Source organism: Diceros bicornis, chromosome 5, assembly GCF_020826845.1.
Source record: "Diceros bicornis minor isolate mBicDic1 chromosome 5, mDicBic1.mat.cur, whole genome shotgun sequence".
NCBI lineage: Eukaryota > Metazoa > Chordata > Mammalia > Perissodactyla > Rhinocerotidae > Diceros > Diceros bicornis.
In genome coordinates, this window is record NC_080744.1 from 60,131,974 (window position 1) to 60,148,937 (window position 16,964).

Below are 16,964 nucleotides of genomic sequence, written 5' to 3' on the forward strand. Positions count from 1 at the left end.
AAAATTGAAGTTGGCAGCATTAGACTATATACTAAACTCTGTAATCTTGGCTGTTGTAATTTGATAGACCAGGCATATATGTACAGGTGCTTTAGGACTGATATTAGCACAGTTTGTATCTATGTACTAATTATCTTAGGTAATCAAACAGATGTTGATGGTAACAGCAACCAAAAGTACATACACATTCCAGGTGCTTTAAAGTAATCCTGTCCCCTCCCCAGTCCCCTTTTCCCCCTAGGAAGGTTTGTCAAACTGATTCTACATGCTTTCTAAAGCATCATGTTTCAGGTAATTAAATATATAAATATATATATTTAGCGATATTTAGCTGATGTTGATGAGTAGCTGTATCGTAAATGTTTTAAAAGATCATATAATCCAGGGCATTTGGGGTTGGAGGTGGGTGATAGGATTTGCCTTTGTGCACAGACCTTTTGAACAATTACAGTTACCCCAGTCCCCTTGGAAGCTCTTCTTTAGTTCCAGGTGAAAGTGATAACTGACACGCAGCTGGAGTCAGTCTGTACCATTATTTCAAGTCAAGGGATTGTCTTCTTTCAGAGAGTCAGAGATTATTCAGCAGAGCACATTGCAAGAAAGAGGCTTATCCCTCATAAGACTGCTTGTCCTGGGAGGGCCCTTTGGCAGGGCTCTGTCTTACTGGGAGGAGGTCATAATGACCAGGAATATGGCTGTTCTTAGGTAGGTCGTATGGATTCTGGATATAGCCGCGGCCTTCTTGGACCACACTGACTGTGGGCTCTAGGGAATATAGTGAAAAATGAGTTCAGAGAACAGATTAGCTTTGGTTGCCTTATTGGTGGGAAGAGAGTTCTATTTAATGGGGCGGGGAGAGAAGCCAGGGATTATGTAAATCTGCGATAAATACATGAGGGTTAGGACTGAGGCTTGCTAAAAAGATGGAAAACCTAAGTGAGTGTGCTGTCAGAATCCCAAGCTCTGGTCAAAATCAAGAGACATTAGAGTATCCTAGAGGTAGGGATCTTATCAGTGAGCCCAAGGACATAGGTTAAACTGGGAGAAGGTAGAAGAGGGTGATTTAGAAACTTGGAAATGTCTGTTCTGATTTTCTTTTTTAAACTGGGATTTGTATCAACAGTTAAAGTGTATATGTGTGTACCCACTCCCCACCCCCAGTATTTCTGCTTTATACTAGTCCTGGTGTTTTTTTAAAGCAGAGTTGGCACAAGAATTTGATTTCCTACATGAGAGAGGAGGACAGTTCTGGAAAAGACAGTTCACCTTGGATTCCTTAAAAAGCAACAAAAGAAGGGTGTGTTTTCAAGACAGGGTGAGTGGAGAGGGCTTGTTTTTACTTCAGATGCTGCACTGTTGCCCTGATTTCACTAAGTTACTTATTTGAGACACCTACCAACTTCATATATATTTTTATTAGATGTCGACAAGGATGGCACATCTGTGTACGGAGACCCCCTGTGCACAGGCGACTTCATTTCTACATAGCTGCTTTCTGGAAGTTTGCAGGTGAGGATAGGTGGGTCCTTAATTGTGGCGTAAGGGTTTTCACTGCTATTCAAGGAACCAGTGCTAGAACTGCACACAGATTCTTTCATGTAATCTGCAAGGCAAGAGAGATTTCTTAGGACAAGTGAGGACATAAGATTTAATTTAAATAGTTGAGTTCATGTGCTTTAAAGTAATCCTGTCCCCTTGGAAGTTCAGGATCCTGGAACTGTAAAAGCCTATGATAATCCAAGATTTACTTATTAAATACACTGAGGAATGCTTTCCTAGGTAGGCAGAGTTCTTTTTCTAAAGAAACTTACAGCTCATAAACGGCAGTGCCAAGACTTGAATCCATGCCTTGCGACTCCTTGGCCTGTGTGTTTTCTGTGATATCATTCTTCTGAATTCTTTTTTGATGACTAAGGAGCTTAGGTTCAGAAGAAGTAGGTGTGTGTGTTTTGGCACACGTGTCAGCAATATGGTAACCTTTTGGCAGCAAACTCGGGCGGCATCCCAGCTCTCCAGAAGCTTGTGATCAGAGGTGAGGCAGACTGAAGTGTAATAAAGGTTCAAAAAGCACTTCGGTCTCAAGCTAGCCTTTGGAAAGTTCCTGTTCTAGCAAGTCTGCAGTGTATCCTCTGGAGTCACTTACCCCAGTTCTCATGAATGCTAACTGAAACCTATTTTACAGTATCCTTTGGTACTAGGAGAACTCATGCTTCCTCTCCAGTTGCCTTTCAGGTACATCATTCCCAAGACTTCAGGGTATGTTAGGGTACAAAAGTATGCAAATTAGTTTGCAAATATGAAGCAAGGTAACTGTAGTTCCATTGGAGGAAGAAAGTTCTCTTTGTGACTGGAGTTGCAGGAGGAAAGGGGAGCCCTTCCTTCAACCTCTATGCCATTCTCCTTTTGGAGAAGATCACTGCCTCCTGTAGATTTTCCCAAGTGAGGCAGGATTTGCCTGCAAAAAGCAGTAGACTCTGTAATCTGGCAACTCTGGCTGTCATCTCTCTGTGAGGCTCTCTCAGCCAGGGGATCTAGAAACAAGCACTGAATTGCTGGGGCTAGATAGTCAAGAGTGATTGAAGTGGCCTCTCAGCTCTAAATTTCTATTAGTGGTAGCAGATGGTGAAATTCTTAGATGAGCTTTCACTAGAACCGCCATGAATTCTATTTTGGGCTCTTGTTTATCTATGCTTTCTGCCTCCAACTTGTGAGATTGATGGAAATATAAAAAAGTGAAAGTGATAATGTAACTCAAGGGATGACTAGATGCACCTTGGTCCAGTGAGAGCAGAACACTCCACATGGCTGAAGTAGTTGAGATGTGTGCCGCCACAAGTACTCTTTTCTCCCATAACAGGTAACTGGTTGGGAGGGGTTACTTTTCTGTTAGTGTAGGATTACTGATGTTTGTTTTAGCAGGTAACATTTCCTCGATCTTGTACAAAAGTACATTGACCCATTAGTTCCTTCAAGTGTTCACAACACCCTGTGGTGTAGGTAGAGCAATAATAATTATTCCCACCTCCCTCCTCCGCTTTTATTGCTTATGAGGAAACTGAGGCTTAGAGTAGGGAAGTGGCTTCCCCAGGGTTATACTGCTTGTCAGTAGCAGAGCAAGCTCTAGAACGAGACTCAGAGCATTTTCTATGACAACTTAGACCATAAGTGGAGAGGGATGTTGGTTGTGGTCCCATCTTAGATTGTGCCCTCTTTCTAGCATAGAACCCTAGAGAGAAGGAGGAGAAGACATTCTTGCTAGACAATGAACAGTTCCAGCCAGCCCCAGCAAGGACTAAAGGGAGGCTGGGTTGGCCCAGCTGCTGGTGAGGCTCACATGGGGAAAGGTGGCTGTGGGTCCTGGACCATGGCCTGCCCCGAGCCATATACATGCCTCTAGTGAGTACTTTGTTTCTCAGTACAATGGAGTGGAGGGAAGTCCAGGAACCCTAGCATGGCCCATTGGTCCCACTTTGGGTTCTCTGAATTCACCAGCAAAGGAGTAAGGTGACATGACTCAGAGCTGCTTGTTGTAAGATGAGGACTAGTATTGCTTAAAGAAGGACTATCTCCTGAGTGAAAAGTCCTCACACCTCTCTTCTCCTCCCCACCCAGACACATCCTTTTACTTTGATTGGCAGCTGCCTGAGTTGCATATTTTCTAAAACTTGAGGAATAGCGATAGCTCACTTTGTGTGGCCCTTACAGCTAGGGTTAGGTCATTTGAAACTTGTAACATCTGTGAAGGGGGATGGGCAGGAAGGACTGTTGTTACTACTTTAGAAATGAGGAAACTGAAGCTCAAAGTTTGCCTAATGTTAATAAGTGGTTAGGACTCAACCTCTGTATGCTCTGATACTCAATCAAGGTGTTTTTCCCTTACATCTTGTTGCCTGTGCTCCTGTTCTGTATCTCTAAATGCAAACTACATCTGCAACAGGTTCACCTTACCTTCAACAAGGAAAACCTTTTATCTGTGAGGCCAAACCCTGCTGAGAGAGAAAGGCCAAGCTCTAGGCTTTTTGTGGATCCCATGACTGATTCAGTTATGGCAGTGGGTGAGCCTTGAAGCTCTAGCTCAATGCCTAGAAGAGCCTCAGCCAGCCAAAAGTGCTCCCCTTCTCATTTCCACCAGAAAAGTCAGGGCTGCTTTCAAGGTTTGGGGAAGAAATTCCTGTGCAGCAGGGGATGCACCTAAATGGATAAAAGAGAAGTTGGGGGTCGGGGAGGGGTTTAGTCTCTGGGAGAAGCTGTATCTTCCATAAAAGGGCCGGAGGTAAAGATAAAGGATGAAGAAGAGTGTGTGTGTGTGTGTGTGTGTGTGTGTGTGTGTGTGTGTGTGTGTGTGTGTGTGTGTGTTTTGAGGTGGGCGGGGAAGAGTGTTGAATTACGGAATAATCCAGATTGTATTTCTGGGAATTGGAGGGTGGAGAAAGGCAAGGCAAGCTGGAAAACCCTACTCCAGAAGCTCTTTTCTCCAGCTGAGTCATCTACCTGCCTGCCCTGAGGGAGGGCGGGGTAAGGGGAAGAATAACTAGCTGCTCTAAGACACTTCCTCATCCTTTTATAGCCCCACCCCCATGCTAGTCCCTGCACTTTAGGGCATTTTGCAAAGAAAGGGGAAGCTTCAACCTAGGCTACCCAAGCCCCAGGTGTCTCCAAGGCCTATAATAGTATCGGCAGTAAACGCTTAGCCTTATAATGCCCTGGCATTTGCTCTCATCTAGTTCCTACCTCCCCCAAATCACAAACAGCCATGTACTATTAGAGGCAGAAGGGGCCTCTGAAATGAGCTAAAGTAAATATCTTCATTTTTTAAAGGAAGCAGCAAATCCCCAGAGGGGAAATGACTTTCAAAGGCCACCTTGTGAGTGAGATCTGAACTTACCCAGGCCTTTAGGTTCACACTAACATCTAGTTAAGACAAGACCAATATTTCACTGTTGGGGAAAACCCAGGCACCGAACATCCATATCTTGCTTCTCAGCCTACCTTGGAACCCAAAGTGACTGCAAGGAGAGACTTGGCAGTTAGATTACCAAGGAACATACAGGTGGGGAAAATGGCAGCAACAGTGGGATCCAGGGGCCGGCCCCGTGGCTTAGCAGTTAAGTGCGTGCGCTCCGATGCTGGCGGCCAGGGTTCGGATCCGGGGCACGCACCAACGCACCGCTTCTCCGGCCATGCTGAGGCCGCGTCCCACATAGAGCAACTAGAAGGATGTACAGCTACCACATACAACTATCTACTGGGGCTTTGGGGGAAATAAATAAATAAATAAAATTTAACAGTGGGATCCAGGATTTCAGGATCATAAAGGTGTTGGAACGTAGTGGGGAGGATTTCTTTTAGAGCGTTTTGAAAAGCCTGACAGACAAGAAATTGAACATGAGGCAGTTTTTTGTAGAAATATTGTGCTGAGGGGGAGAAGGGGAAGGAGAGGGGAAATGTGTTTAGAGGTAAAATGAGGTTAGCATGGCAGTGTGACTGGTCTCATGCAATCTCTAGGATGACAGTGAATGGAGGTCTTCAGTAAGTAACGGGAAAGAGAGGGAGCATTAACTGAACTAATGACTTTTACAATGTCTGAGCTGGAAGGGGCCTTGGAGATGGTGCTAGTACAACCCCATCCTTCGTAGAGGAAGAAACCAGGACTCAGAAAACAACATTATGACCTAGTCAGTGGCACACAGCAAGAACTAGGGCTAGGACTCAAACCTTTTAACTCCCAGGCCAGGGCTCTTTTGAGTTCAGAGAAGACTTAGACTCTTTACTCTTAGTGGTTCTGATTTGGTTTGGCCCAATAGTTTTAGAAATTTCATTCCTAGTACAAACTAGTTGTTTATTAAATATTTGTTTGGGAGTTCAGTCAGTTAGTGGGGTTTATTCCATGTCTTTGATAAGTATTTCTGTAAAGTTCTGAACTGTGACATTCCATTTTCCTCATTTTGAATTCTGTTATTCTGATGCATTGGTCCCCAACACCTGCTGGTATATTTGTCTATACAGCCCTCTTTTCTCTCTAATTTAAAGGATGATTTTAGCCAGAGTGGTGAAACAAAATCTGGCTGCTAGCCTGCTAAGGCCTTCCCTGCACTCAGAGGCTCAGATATATGATCCCACCAAACAGGAATGAATGACGCTGAGGCAGAGACACTGTTCTCCTTAGCTTTGTTTTACATTTATGGTTGTGAGTCTGAAAGTAGCTACCCTAATCACAATGAGTAGGACAATCAAGTGCATAGGAAGTTTCTGTGCTCATTTATTGAGGTGTCTGGGCCTGTCTGAGCTGATTCATGCTTGAGTCATGCATATTCTCAGCTGGCAAGGCCCTTTGAGACCTTTCTGCCCAATACCCATGCCTCTTTGAGAAAGAAACTGAGGTCCCGGGTCACAGTGATAAAACAGTAGAGCTGTCTTTCTGCTTTTAGCCTCACCTACTTTAGGTGCTTGCCTTCATTTGGATGGTTTAAGTCAAAACTCATAGAAAATTACCAGAATAATACTCCCAAGGGAGTAGTGTCCTTTGGCTGGCCAGGAGCCTAGGGGTGACCTCGTGTTCTCAGATCATCCTCTTGGGCAGTGTATATCCTATCACATGCTAGTGGAGACTTGCCCCTCTTGCTCTCTTGCTAGAAGATAATACTCACCACCACTACCCTCCTCCAGCTCACTCTGCTTCTATTAGCAGCCCCACCAGAGGCTATAGGTGACTAGCTCTCCTTGGTTAGGAAATGATTGTATCTTGGGTGTTATCTAAGGTTAAGTCTGAAAGACCAGAACAGTAATCCAGAAAATCTGGGTCAGTCTAGACCAGTGGTTTGTAAGTGTTAGATGGTGATATGCTGCATAAGGACACCCAGAGGTACTCATCACAAATGTAGATTCCAGGGCCCAACTCTAGATCTGCATCAGAGTCTTGGGGAGATGGGGTGTGAACATCTGTATTTTTAGCAAGCTGTCCAGGTGATTCTGGTGCACTGCTAGGTTTAGATATCCATTGGGACTTTTGCTGTCATATCTTTTTCAGTTTGGCTGAGACTCTTAAATAGACATCAGAGACAAAAGGACAGCCCTATTACATTAGTACAACCCTTTATAATATACAAAAACACTTTCCATCTGTGGTTTTATTGGAAACTTATGTTAACCTTATTAGACAGTAGGACAGGCATAATTATCCCAACCTTGCAGATGAGGAAAGTGGGCCTTGGAGAGCTCACAGTCTAAGGTCACAGTTAATAAGTGACATAGTTCCAAAACTGTTTCACACATTCTGTCATTTAAACCTAGGGCCTAAGCCCAGGGGCGGGACCTGACCTTTCATCTTTGGCTTCACCTGTAGACTTTCTAGAAGGATGAGCCGAATTGCAGTTCCCATGTGTTAGGGATTAGTCCTGGCTTCCCTGCTCTTGGGGGCAGAGATCTCTTGAGGGAGAAGAGCCGTACAATATTAACACTAGGTATCATTTTCATTCCTTGTGCCCCAGAAAGCCAGCAGGTACAGGGTGGCATTCCTCGCCAGCACAACGACAGGAGGCCTCTGGGGCAGGTAGATTGACTTTATTTCAGATTTTATAATCAATTTAACTCGTACTAATAGGTTGGATAATGACGTTCTATATTTCCGAAGACATTTAGTTGGCATCTATAAAAAACCCACAAGTGTTTGCTAAGCAGGTGCAACTGAAATCAAAAGATGAATTCATTATTACAATTGCTCCTCCTGGGCAGCAGCCCCAGGTCCTGTGGTCTGTTAACTTTTTGGGGGGTTGGGGGAGAGATGCGCAGTTCCTCTCTGGAAGAATTCCTGGCCATTTCAGATCTGCACTCTTTATCTTGCTAAGCCCTTTCTAATGGGACGGCAGGATTGGATACTCTACCTTTGAAGCCTTTGTCCATAATGTATGTGTTTTGACGTCTATCCATTCCACAAGCACCTGCATAAAAATAGTATAAGGAAAGAAAAATACGGGGGTGAGTGAGGTTTACTTAGACTGCATGTGCTGTTGCTTCATTTTTTTTCTTGCTTTTTTTTCTTTCTCCTCTACCCAGATAATATTCTTTTAGTGCTAGAAAATTATTCTGGGTTTAATTTACTCTAAATCATTTTGACCATACAGGAATTCTTAAAAGACTCATAAGCATTAATGGTGAGCTAAAGCACTCCCTGGCATATTCAGCACTCCACCTCTTTAACCTTCACTCTGAGGGGAATGTCTTCCAGGAGGTGATCAAAGGCAGTTCTGATGCCATCTGCAGTCATTGTAGCTGAAGTTCCAGGCTCCAAAAGTATAGGATAAGGAATGAATCAGAACCAGTTCTTAGCTTGGGGGAAGGGTGTGTAACATTCCAAATCCCAGTTCTATTGGATTTTGGACTGGGGTTGAAGACTGTTTCTCACCTCTCAGCTCTGGGTCTGCCTCTCCTCTCCTGGATCTGAAGCTCAACTGAGGGGACCCAGAGAGGAAAGTGGACAGGCGGCTGAGGTTCTTTACAGGATGGACAGTCCTCCCGATCTACAGTCAGCTCTCTTCGTTACCCATTCTTTGGGTGGACCGTTTGCACATAATTGAGAGTTGTCTTTGAAAAGTATTGCCAGTGTTTTTCAATCCCAAGAATTTCTCTTCTCCCTTTTGGCTGTCATATTTCATGCTAGGCTCCCACAGTGCACGGTCCTGAGCCCTAGCCATAGGCAGGACATAAAGCTTCAGAGACCAAGCTCAGGCTCTTTGCTGCTTGTGATCCCAGAAAAGAAATTGTCTGACATTTTTAGGTTGAGACAGTAATGACTCTGGCTCAGAGTCAATGCCACTCTTTTTTTTTTCCAGCTTGTAACTGAGGACAGAATACCAGGCAAGGCATGCAGCAGTGCGTACTAAAATACAGTTTTGCTCCACTTAACCCTCCCCAGTTTCTGACACTGAAGACCAACCATTGCCGTTTAGATACCTCCCCATACCTTCTCCACATCAAGTTCCCAAGCTGAATTTGCAGGAGTCTACTCCTGTCTGCCTACCTTCCCCACATTACTCAGTGATAGGGCAGAACCAGGTCCAAGTGTTTCTCAAGTTTGCTATTCTTCTATAGGTACCTGTGCCCTTCAGAAACATGACCGCAACAATCTGTATCCCTGACATCAGTTCAGCACTTGATACCAGACAAGGGCTTCCTTGGCCCTCCCTGAGGGAGGGAGCCTAGGCTGCTTTTTCCCTTTTTATATAACAGAAAACAGAGGCCCAAAGAGAGGCAGTGACTTGTCTGAGACCACACCAGCAGGTGAGAAGTTGAGTTGCAACTAGTGCCCAGATCTCCCCAGGTATTCTCTCCCATTGGCCACCAGCCTGCCTGAGTGTAAGCAAACAATGACGGCATGTGGTGGCTCTGGCTACACTGGTTGAAGAGTGAGAACTCAAAGCAGGGAGAACTCTGAACTGAGCCCATGTGGATGCTCCCATGTGGAAAGAGATACAGGGTGGTGGTGGTGTGTGTGGGCGGGTTGTATTTGGTGGGGTTATTGAATGCCCTAGACACTGCCCAGGGGACCCATAGCCAAGAGCACGGCCTCCTGGGTACAGGTCCAGGGTCTCTGCAGCCCATGCCTGCTCAGCCAGTAGATGAATTCAGAACTTTCGCTCTTCGTAGTGCTGCTGGACCCAAGGACCTGCAGTGGTTGGTAGAGCTACATTTCCCTTGAGCTCTAGAAACCAGGTAGAGGCTGAGCTCAGGCCCAGGTTGTCCAGTGTGCTAAGGTCCTGCCCTAGAGGGGCCACTTTATAGGGAGGCCACATTCTCTGTTCATTCATTGCCCTCACTCTTATGGTATCTACTTCTGTAACTCCTACCCATATCTTCCCATAGCAGGACTGACTTTGCAAGTCTCCTTTTTGCATCTTTCCCAAGCTACCAGGTTTGAGTCTAATACATAAGCACAGAGGATATTGCAGACACATCCTGCCCCAACCTCTCCAGAGCCCTGCTCAACAACCCTACCCTATGATCTGGGAGAGCTTGGCTTGGGCCATTGGTGGGTCTGGGGGACATTGGGCTTTTAGGCCAGAGAGCCAACTCTCTGTCATCCCCACCCATAGGGCCCCGAGAACCCCAAAGGTGTCACCATCCCCAGGTCATTTCTCAATGGTTTTGGGCTGTATTCTGTGGACTGCAGGGAGTGCAATTATCTTGTGTCCTCTTCACCTAATACCAGTCACAGTTTGTTCACATCCACTGACCATGATGGGAGCAGGAGGGTAGTGATAGGGGAATCCAGACGGGTTTCCTTCTTTAGATAAGGGGTTGGGCTTGTAGACTAATCATGCTGGGAGGGAGGGGGCTCAACAGGGAGAGTTCAGAGATCAGTGGGGGTGGGTCAGGGGGCAGGAATGGGGGGTAGGGCAGGTGCTGGGTCTGAGAGCCTCAGGGGCCCAGGGAGTAGAGGGTAGGGCTGGGAGTCTAACCTGGTGAGTGCAGCTCAGCGGGGCGGCTGAGGTGTCTAAGTTCAATGTAGAAGTCCTCGGGCGGGTATCTGGCCTCCAGGGCACTGATCTGGAAATGGGAGTCTAGTGAGAGGAATGACAGGGAGGAGCCATTATTCCCAGGGCCCTGGTATGGCAGGTGAGGGGGGCATGAGGGTCAGGGTGGGGCAGGCTGGAAGGAATTAGGGCCTCTATATGTAGCATCCAAAGGGGCTGGGGCCAGCAGGGCCAGGGGGATTTGCTAGAGCCGAGGCCACCTGCCTGCTTCCCCTCATTCCCCACCCCCACCCTCCATAGGAATTGGTGCCCACCAGGCAGTGGGGCAGAGGAAAGAAAATCTTGAAAGGGCCCTCTTGGTAGGGCCTGGGTCGGGCAGGGGTCCCTTATCCCAGATGGTGAGTGCATCTTTTGCCTCCATCTGCAATCCCCACATCGGCCCTTAGCTGTCTCCCTTGTGGTCCCTGGGTCATACCCATCCTCTCCCTGTCCTCTAATATAGGAATAAAGGGGGTCCTGGGCCTCATTTGCTTATGAGAACTGCAACGGGGACTTGGGCTTCCTCCCCCCACCCCTCCTCCCTGAGGGAAACCATGCTTGGGTTTCATCTACTAACCCTTTCCCTTGGAGGTGGGATGGGGCCCCTCTCGATGTGGGAGGAGAACAGGGTGGGACATGATGGCAGGGGACCAGACTCAAACCACTACTGACCTAACACGTTCACAAAGCTGTAGGGGGTCCAGCCTGCTGTGTCTCTGTCAAGGGACTTGTTACTGAGCTGTTTGGAGAGTAGGAGAGCCAGTTAATACCTAGTGCCCCCGAGGTGCCTCTGCCCAGCCTTTGCTTTGCCTCATTCACCCACCCCTGTGATGATCCTGACCCACCTAGATCCTTGAGGGAAAAGGAGAGCTAGGTGTTCCAGGACAGGCCACCATGGTGTGGCTGAGGCCAGTGGGAGCAGAGCATAACCCCATCTAAGCTGTCTGGCTGAAGTTGTAGGGTTCCCAGGCCCTTGGGGCAGGGGCAGAGCCTCCCGAAAGCCAAGAACTGGCCTGAGCCAAGATAGCGCTGACAGGGAAAGATGTCAGCTGGGTAAGGCTAAGCTGCTGGAGAAGGGGCTCTGGTAGCATCTCAGCTGCAACATGAGGCCATCTCCAGCACAGAGGGACGTGCTGAGGCTGCCTGCAACATCACTGTCACCTCTGCCACTTGGCCTGAGCTGAGTGTGAGAGTCTTACTTTTGTGTGACGAAAGGAAAGCTCCAGGATAGGGTGTGCTTATCTTGCCTCCTGCATTCTCATAGCCTTCATAGGAGGCAAGGATGGGTGTCCTCATTTCACAGATGGGGACCTGAGTCCTGCCTGTGGGCCCTACTCATCGTCACACAAGGAGTCGTGGCAGAGCTGGGTCTGCAAGTCAGGTCTCAGCTCTCAGACCCATGTCCCTTCCATGTCATCACAGCTGCCTGCCTCTGCTACACATGTCCTGTCTGCCAGACTGAGGGGTCCTTGACCACACAGAGCCACTTTGGGCCCCTGGGGTGAGGTGAGCCAGAGAGTCACCAAGTGGGCTACTCTGCAGTAACTCTGGCCCCTTAATAAAAGAGGGTGGCTGGCACTTTCCTCTTAGAGTGAGACCAAGAATGACATGGCCACAGGGTGCCTTTGCCTCTCCTCCCTCAGAGGCATCCTTTGCCTCTAACCTGCTGCAGCCTTGATAATGTGGTTCTAGTTAATCAAGGGTCTCCTACTGGGAAGATCCCTTCCCTCCGCTTCCAGCTCCTCAGACAAGCCTAAAGCTGAAGATGGGAATGAGGGTCTGAGCTGAGGAGATATACGGGAAGAGTGGCCAAAGCTGCAGTGGGGGCTGTATACAGGGCTGATGGCCACATACTTTGCATATGGGCCTCAAGGGATCCTGCATGCAGCACTCCCATTTCACAGGAAATCTGAGGCTTGAAAGCTCCTCAAGTGAGTGGCGGGGGAGGGGTGGTGGTAGTGGTGTATGTTTCATATGTATGAAACAACAGTGGTTGCCCTTGGGGCGGGCTGTACAGTGTGCTATTGTCGTTAGAAGGTTCAGGCTGCATTGCCACCAGGTCTGTGGGCTGGTGGACATTGTCCGTGGGGCAGACAGGGAGAAAGGATTTCCAGAGCTCTAGGGCAGAAGCCTGGAGGATGAAAAGTGTGCTCCTGTCCACGTTCCTGGCTCAGGATGGATGTTACAGGAAGCCAGGAGTCCTGGGATTGCCCCCCTAATGGTCTTGCTTTTCTGTGTTTGCTTGTGTGTGCACATACTTAGGTGGGTGTCAGGAGGTGTGCAGCACGAGCCTGTCAGACCTTGTCCTTGAGGCTGTTGTGCATTTCTGAACCTCGCACTCTGCCCAGTATGGGTCCTGGCACACTACACACGTGTTCTGAGACACCCTTGCCCAAGGGCCTGTAAGAGGACGTCTTGCCCTCAGCCAGGGTTATGCTGTGAGGGAAGGCTCACAGGACTCACCGTCAACAAGAACACTGGCTATGGCTGATATTTGGGTTCCGTGTGCCTTGTGTTGGTTCTGATTGTAACAGATAGTTGTGAGTATGTATTGATGATGTGATATGTCCAGATACAAGGACATCAGGTGGTTACCTAAGTAATAGTGGTTACTCTATAATGTGCTGGTTGCACACGTGGTGTTGGCAACATACTGCAGTGATTGGTGGTAGGTGGTGTAGTGTTTTGATTACATGTGTTAACAACATGTGGCCAAAGTGGTTACATGGTGTGTGTGATTTTGTGTGACAAGGCTATACGTGATTATGTGATGATCATATGACTTGGTACCAGTTGGTTACACACAGGGTGTGAGGGTATATGTTATACTGAGTGATGCTAGAGTCGGTTACACGGTACTTGTTGGCTCCCTGTAATCTGCTGGCTCCCTGTTACCTGCTTCACAGAGTGTTTACGTGTCCCATGGATCACAGGGCTGCATTTAATGTATTGGCAGTTGGTTCCACATGCACCTCCAGGTGTGGGGGTACAGTTCTTCCTGGGCAGAGCTGAGGGCTGAATGGGAGGACAGTGGATGGGGGCTGGGGAGTCAGGGGCCCGGTACCTTGGTGGGGCTGTTCCTGTCCAGAGTGCTGGCCTGGCTGGTGGCAGGCCCCCCGCACGCCAGTGCATGGTAGCTGGAATTGGAAAAGCACTGGGCATGGCTGCTACTTTGAGACAAATCTGGGAAGAGAACAAGGTGCCACATACCATCAAACTCCTGCCCCTGGCATGAGACTCCCCAATACTAACGCTTGGGCTGGGCAGCCTTGAGAGTGCTCTGCAAAGCAAGACAGCCAAGTCCCCCATCCCCCAAGCTTCCTGGCATCCACTGCCCCCACAGAAATCGGTAGAGCCTTATTTGCCCTTCCCTCACGGAGGCCCTCCCACAGGATGCAGGTTAGGCTTGCCAGTGTGGAGGGTGGCATGAGCAGCTGGAGCATGGGTCAGGAGTGTTGGCTTTGACAGCCTCAGATTTCCCTGTGCTGACTCTTCTCTGCCTCTCCTCAGGGTCGGATCCCAGTAGTGAGGCTAATAAAGAGAATCCCACTCCTCTTGGCCCCAGTCCTGCCCTCCTGTGGATTCTACAAAGCTGGGGAATTCCAGTGGAATGACATGGGAACCTTGTCAACCTGACCTGGCCAACCTTGCTCATTATAGTCATAGTAGAAAATCCCCAAATATTCTCTGTGGACTTGGGATTTCATCAGAAGATATCTGCTTTGGCTGAAACCCAGGGGGGCATGCAAGCCAGGAATTCTGAAGGCAGGGTCTGCACCTGGGCTACCTCTGTCTAACCTGCAGTGCTGAGCATGGAGCTGGGCACATGGTAGGCAACACTTAGCAGGAATGGACTGACCTGATCTTGGTTTTCTAAGTACAAGGCGCAGGAGGCTGCAGGTCAGCCGTGAGCTATGGAGCCAGCTGGAGAGCGCTGTCATCCTGGTGCTCACTCAGACAGACCTAGCCTCTTGTGGCCCAGGGCTATGGGCAATTTCAGAGCATTTTGGCCTCTTGTGTTTAAATATGAAGCAAAAAGCCTTTCTTCTTTCTTTTTTTTTTTTTAATTTTATTTATTTTTTCCCCCAAAGCCCCAGTAGATAGTTGTATGTCATAGTTGCACATCCTTCCAGTTGCTGCACGTGGGACGCAGCCTCAGCATGGCCGGAGAAGCGGCGCGTCGGTGTGCGCCCGGGATCCGAACCTGGGCCGCCAGCAGCGGAGCGCGTGCACCCAACCGCTAAGCCATGGGGCCGGCCCGCCTTTCTTATTTCTAAGGCAGTAGTCCAGGGTTCAAGGGAAAGGAAGGATCCAACCCAATAGCCCTACCCCCACCGACTCAGACTTCCAGATAGAATGCCATAGGAGTTGTTACCACATTTGTGACAGACTGGATTCTGGCAGGCCGGGCCAGAGGGCCATTGCCCAAACTTTCAGACTCCCCCAAGTCAGGCACCATCCCCTTCCACTGTACTTACAGGGCCCTTCTTATCTGGGAACTGGGAGGGAGGGTTGCTCTGAGGCCTTCCTAAAGGTAGCAATAATGGAACAGGGCCTGGACACTGGGCTTCAAGGCCAGTTTCCTGAGGTGGCACAGGCATCATGCTGGGGAGAGGTTTCCCTAGAGTTTAGGACAGTTACTGCTTAGTGTGGGTGCTCCTGTGGCTAATGCCTGGTGAGAAGGATGGGAAGCTCTGAGGAAATGGAAGGAGGCTCCTAATCATAGGAGCCCAGGAAATGACACCCCCGTGGAACCCCATCTACTTTTCCCAAGTAGGCTCCTGCTCCCCACCCTCATTTTCTTTTTAGGGAAGTCTGAGCATCCAGCCCCAGCTGCCAACTCTGCAGTTATGACCCCCCACCTTCAACAATAAACCTCGGTGTCCCCTGTGGCTCTTCCTGTGTTGTGCGGGTGTGGAAGGGAAGGAGGGGGAATGCTGAGGGCATAGCCCTTACCTGAGAGGGAGTAGTCAGTGCTGGTCATCCTCATGGCAGGTGTGTAGGAGACTTGGGCAGCCAGGTCACGGCCCTTCTCTTTCTGCCGCCTCCGGCGCCAGGCAAATAGGCCCAGCAGCACCACAATGAGGAACAACAGGAGGACGATGCCTGTGACAGCACCCACCGAGTGCCGCTCTGCACCCAGCGCTGGGCTGATCTTGGTGTAGGGATTCAGCTCCTCCATCATGAGGGCAGCTGCGGGTGGAGAGAGGGCCTGAGCGTAAGGCAGGCCTGCTTGCTCTTCAGATCTCCTCGGCCCAGGGCCTAGACTCCTCTAATGTTAGGAGACCTGGATTCTGGTCTTGGCCCTATTCTTCAATCCCTGTGTGATCCCAACCCTCACTGTGCTTGTTAATTCAACTGCCTAAAGGGGATTGAGTCCCGGGGTCATGACAAGGAACAAATGTGATCGTGGATGGGAAACAAAATAATAATGAATGTTTATTGAGTATTTTACTCTGTTCTAAAACTGAGTTATAGATATTAACTCATTTGATCTTCCCAGCAGCCCTATGAAATAGGAACTATTTAATTATTTCCCTTTCACAGATGAAGAAACTGAGTCACCAAAAGGTTAGGTAACTTGCCCAAGATCACACAACCAGTAATTGGTAGAGTCAGGTTTCTCAGAAGTCCGGAAAAATTGGACTCCCCCTCTCTCTCCTACCAGCTGTATAACTCAGAGTCCTCAGTTTGTTCATTTGTAACATGCAGACAGTAATCCCACCCTCCCCAGAGGACTTTGAGCACTGTGCCAGTGTGTCCCAAATTACTGCCCACAAAACCCCTCTTGATGATATATGTGTGGGCTAACCCCCTCCATGCTGATGCTCGGCCCAGGGTGACATCATGCTGGCCCGGCAGCTGCTAGGCCCCTCCTTGGCTGTCAGCAGCGGGTTGAACAGAGCCAGCCAACATCACCAGGGAGGTAAATGTGCTGCATTATCTTTCTCAATGACATATCGTCAGGATGCAATGGAAATGTCTTTTGGCCCCTTTTCTGTCATGTGGATAATTGAGAGCCCACTGTCATGTGGATAAATGAGAGTCCATTCTCATCCTCCATCTCCTAGAACCACCAACAGTATAATAATACCTTACACGTTTGCAGCACTTTACAAAGGGTTTTTATGTATACAAAACCATTTATTGAGTGCTCACTTATGTGCCAAGCACTGTGCTGACTCCTTTACTCACAGTATCTCAACTTGGTCCTTACAACTGCACTATGGGGTGTCGTCTGACGGTAGAGCTGGGGCCAAGGTTGAGCCCCTTTGGGGTCCTTGGCCCTCAGCACAACCTTGTGTTGTGGTGGAAAACAAGGATTAATTTACTCTTTCTACTTTGCATGTGGATTAACAGGCCCAGCAAAAGGAAATGACCTGCCCAAGGATGCCTAGCAGGTAATGGCAGAACCAGAATTTGGCTGATCTTCCTTCTGGTGGCCTGTCCACAGCA

The 16,964-nt window shown here is 48.5% G+C and overlaps 1 protein-coding gene across 17 annotated transcripts in view; it reads right to left on the minus strand.

Moving 5' to 3' along the window:
* Window positions 1-342: 342 nt before the first annotated feature.
* The window catches only part of MEGF11 (multiple EGF like domains 11), a 337,099-nt gene continuing 320,477 nt past the window's right edge, over window positions 343-16,964 (minus strand). For 9 of the 17 annotated variants that reach the window (XM_058541898.1, XM_058541885.1, XM_058541888.1 and 6 more), the window contains 7 exons: window positions 15,465-15,701; window positions 13,573-13,691; window positions 11,181-11,247; window positions 10,455-10,556; window positions 7,881-7,937; window positions 1,397-1,603; window positions 343-765 (listed from right to left, as the gene is read on the minus strand). In XM_058541898.1, the coding sequence (XP_058397881.1) occupies window positions 608-765; window positions 1,397-1,603; window positions 7,881-7,937; window positions 10,455-10,556; window positions 11,181-11,247; window positions 13,573-13,691; window positions 15,465-15,701 (947 nt within the window). In that variant the 3' untranslated portion in view covers window positions 343-607. Of the gene's footprint in view, window positions 766-1,396; window positions 1,604-7,388; window positions 7,938-10,454; window positions 10,557-11,180; window positions 11,248-13,572; window positions 13,692-15,464; window positions 15,702-16,964 lie in introns of those variants that run through there. The other 8 variants (XM_058541895.1, XM_058541891.1, XM_058541892.1 and 5 more) reach the window with 6 other exon arrangements.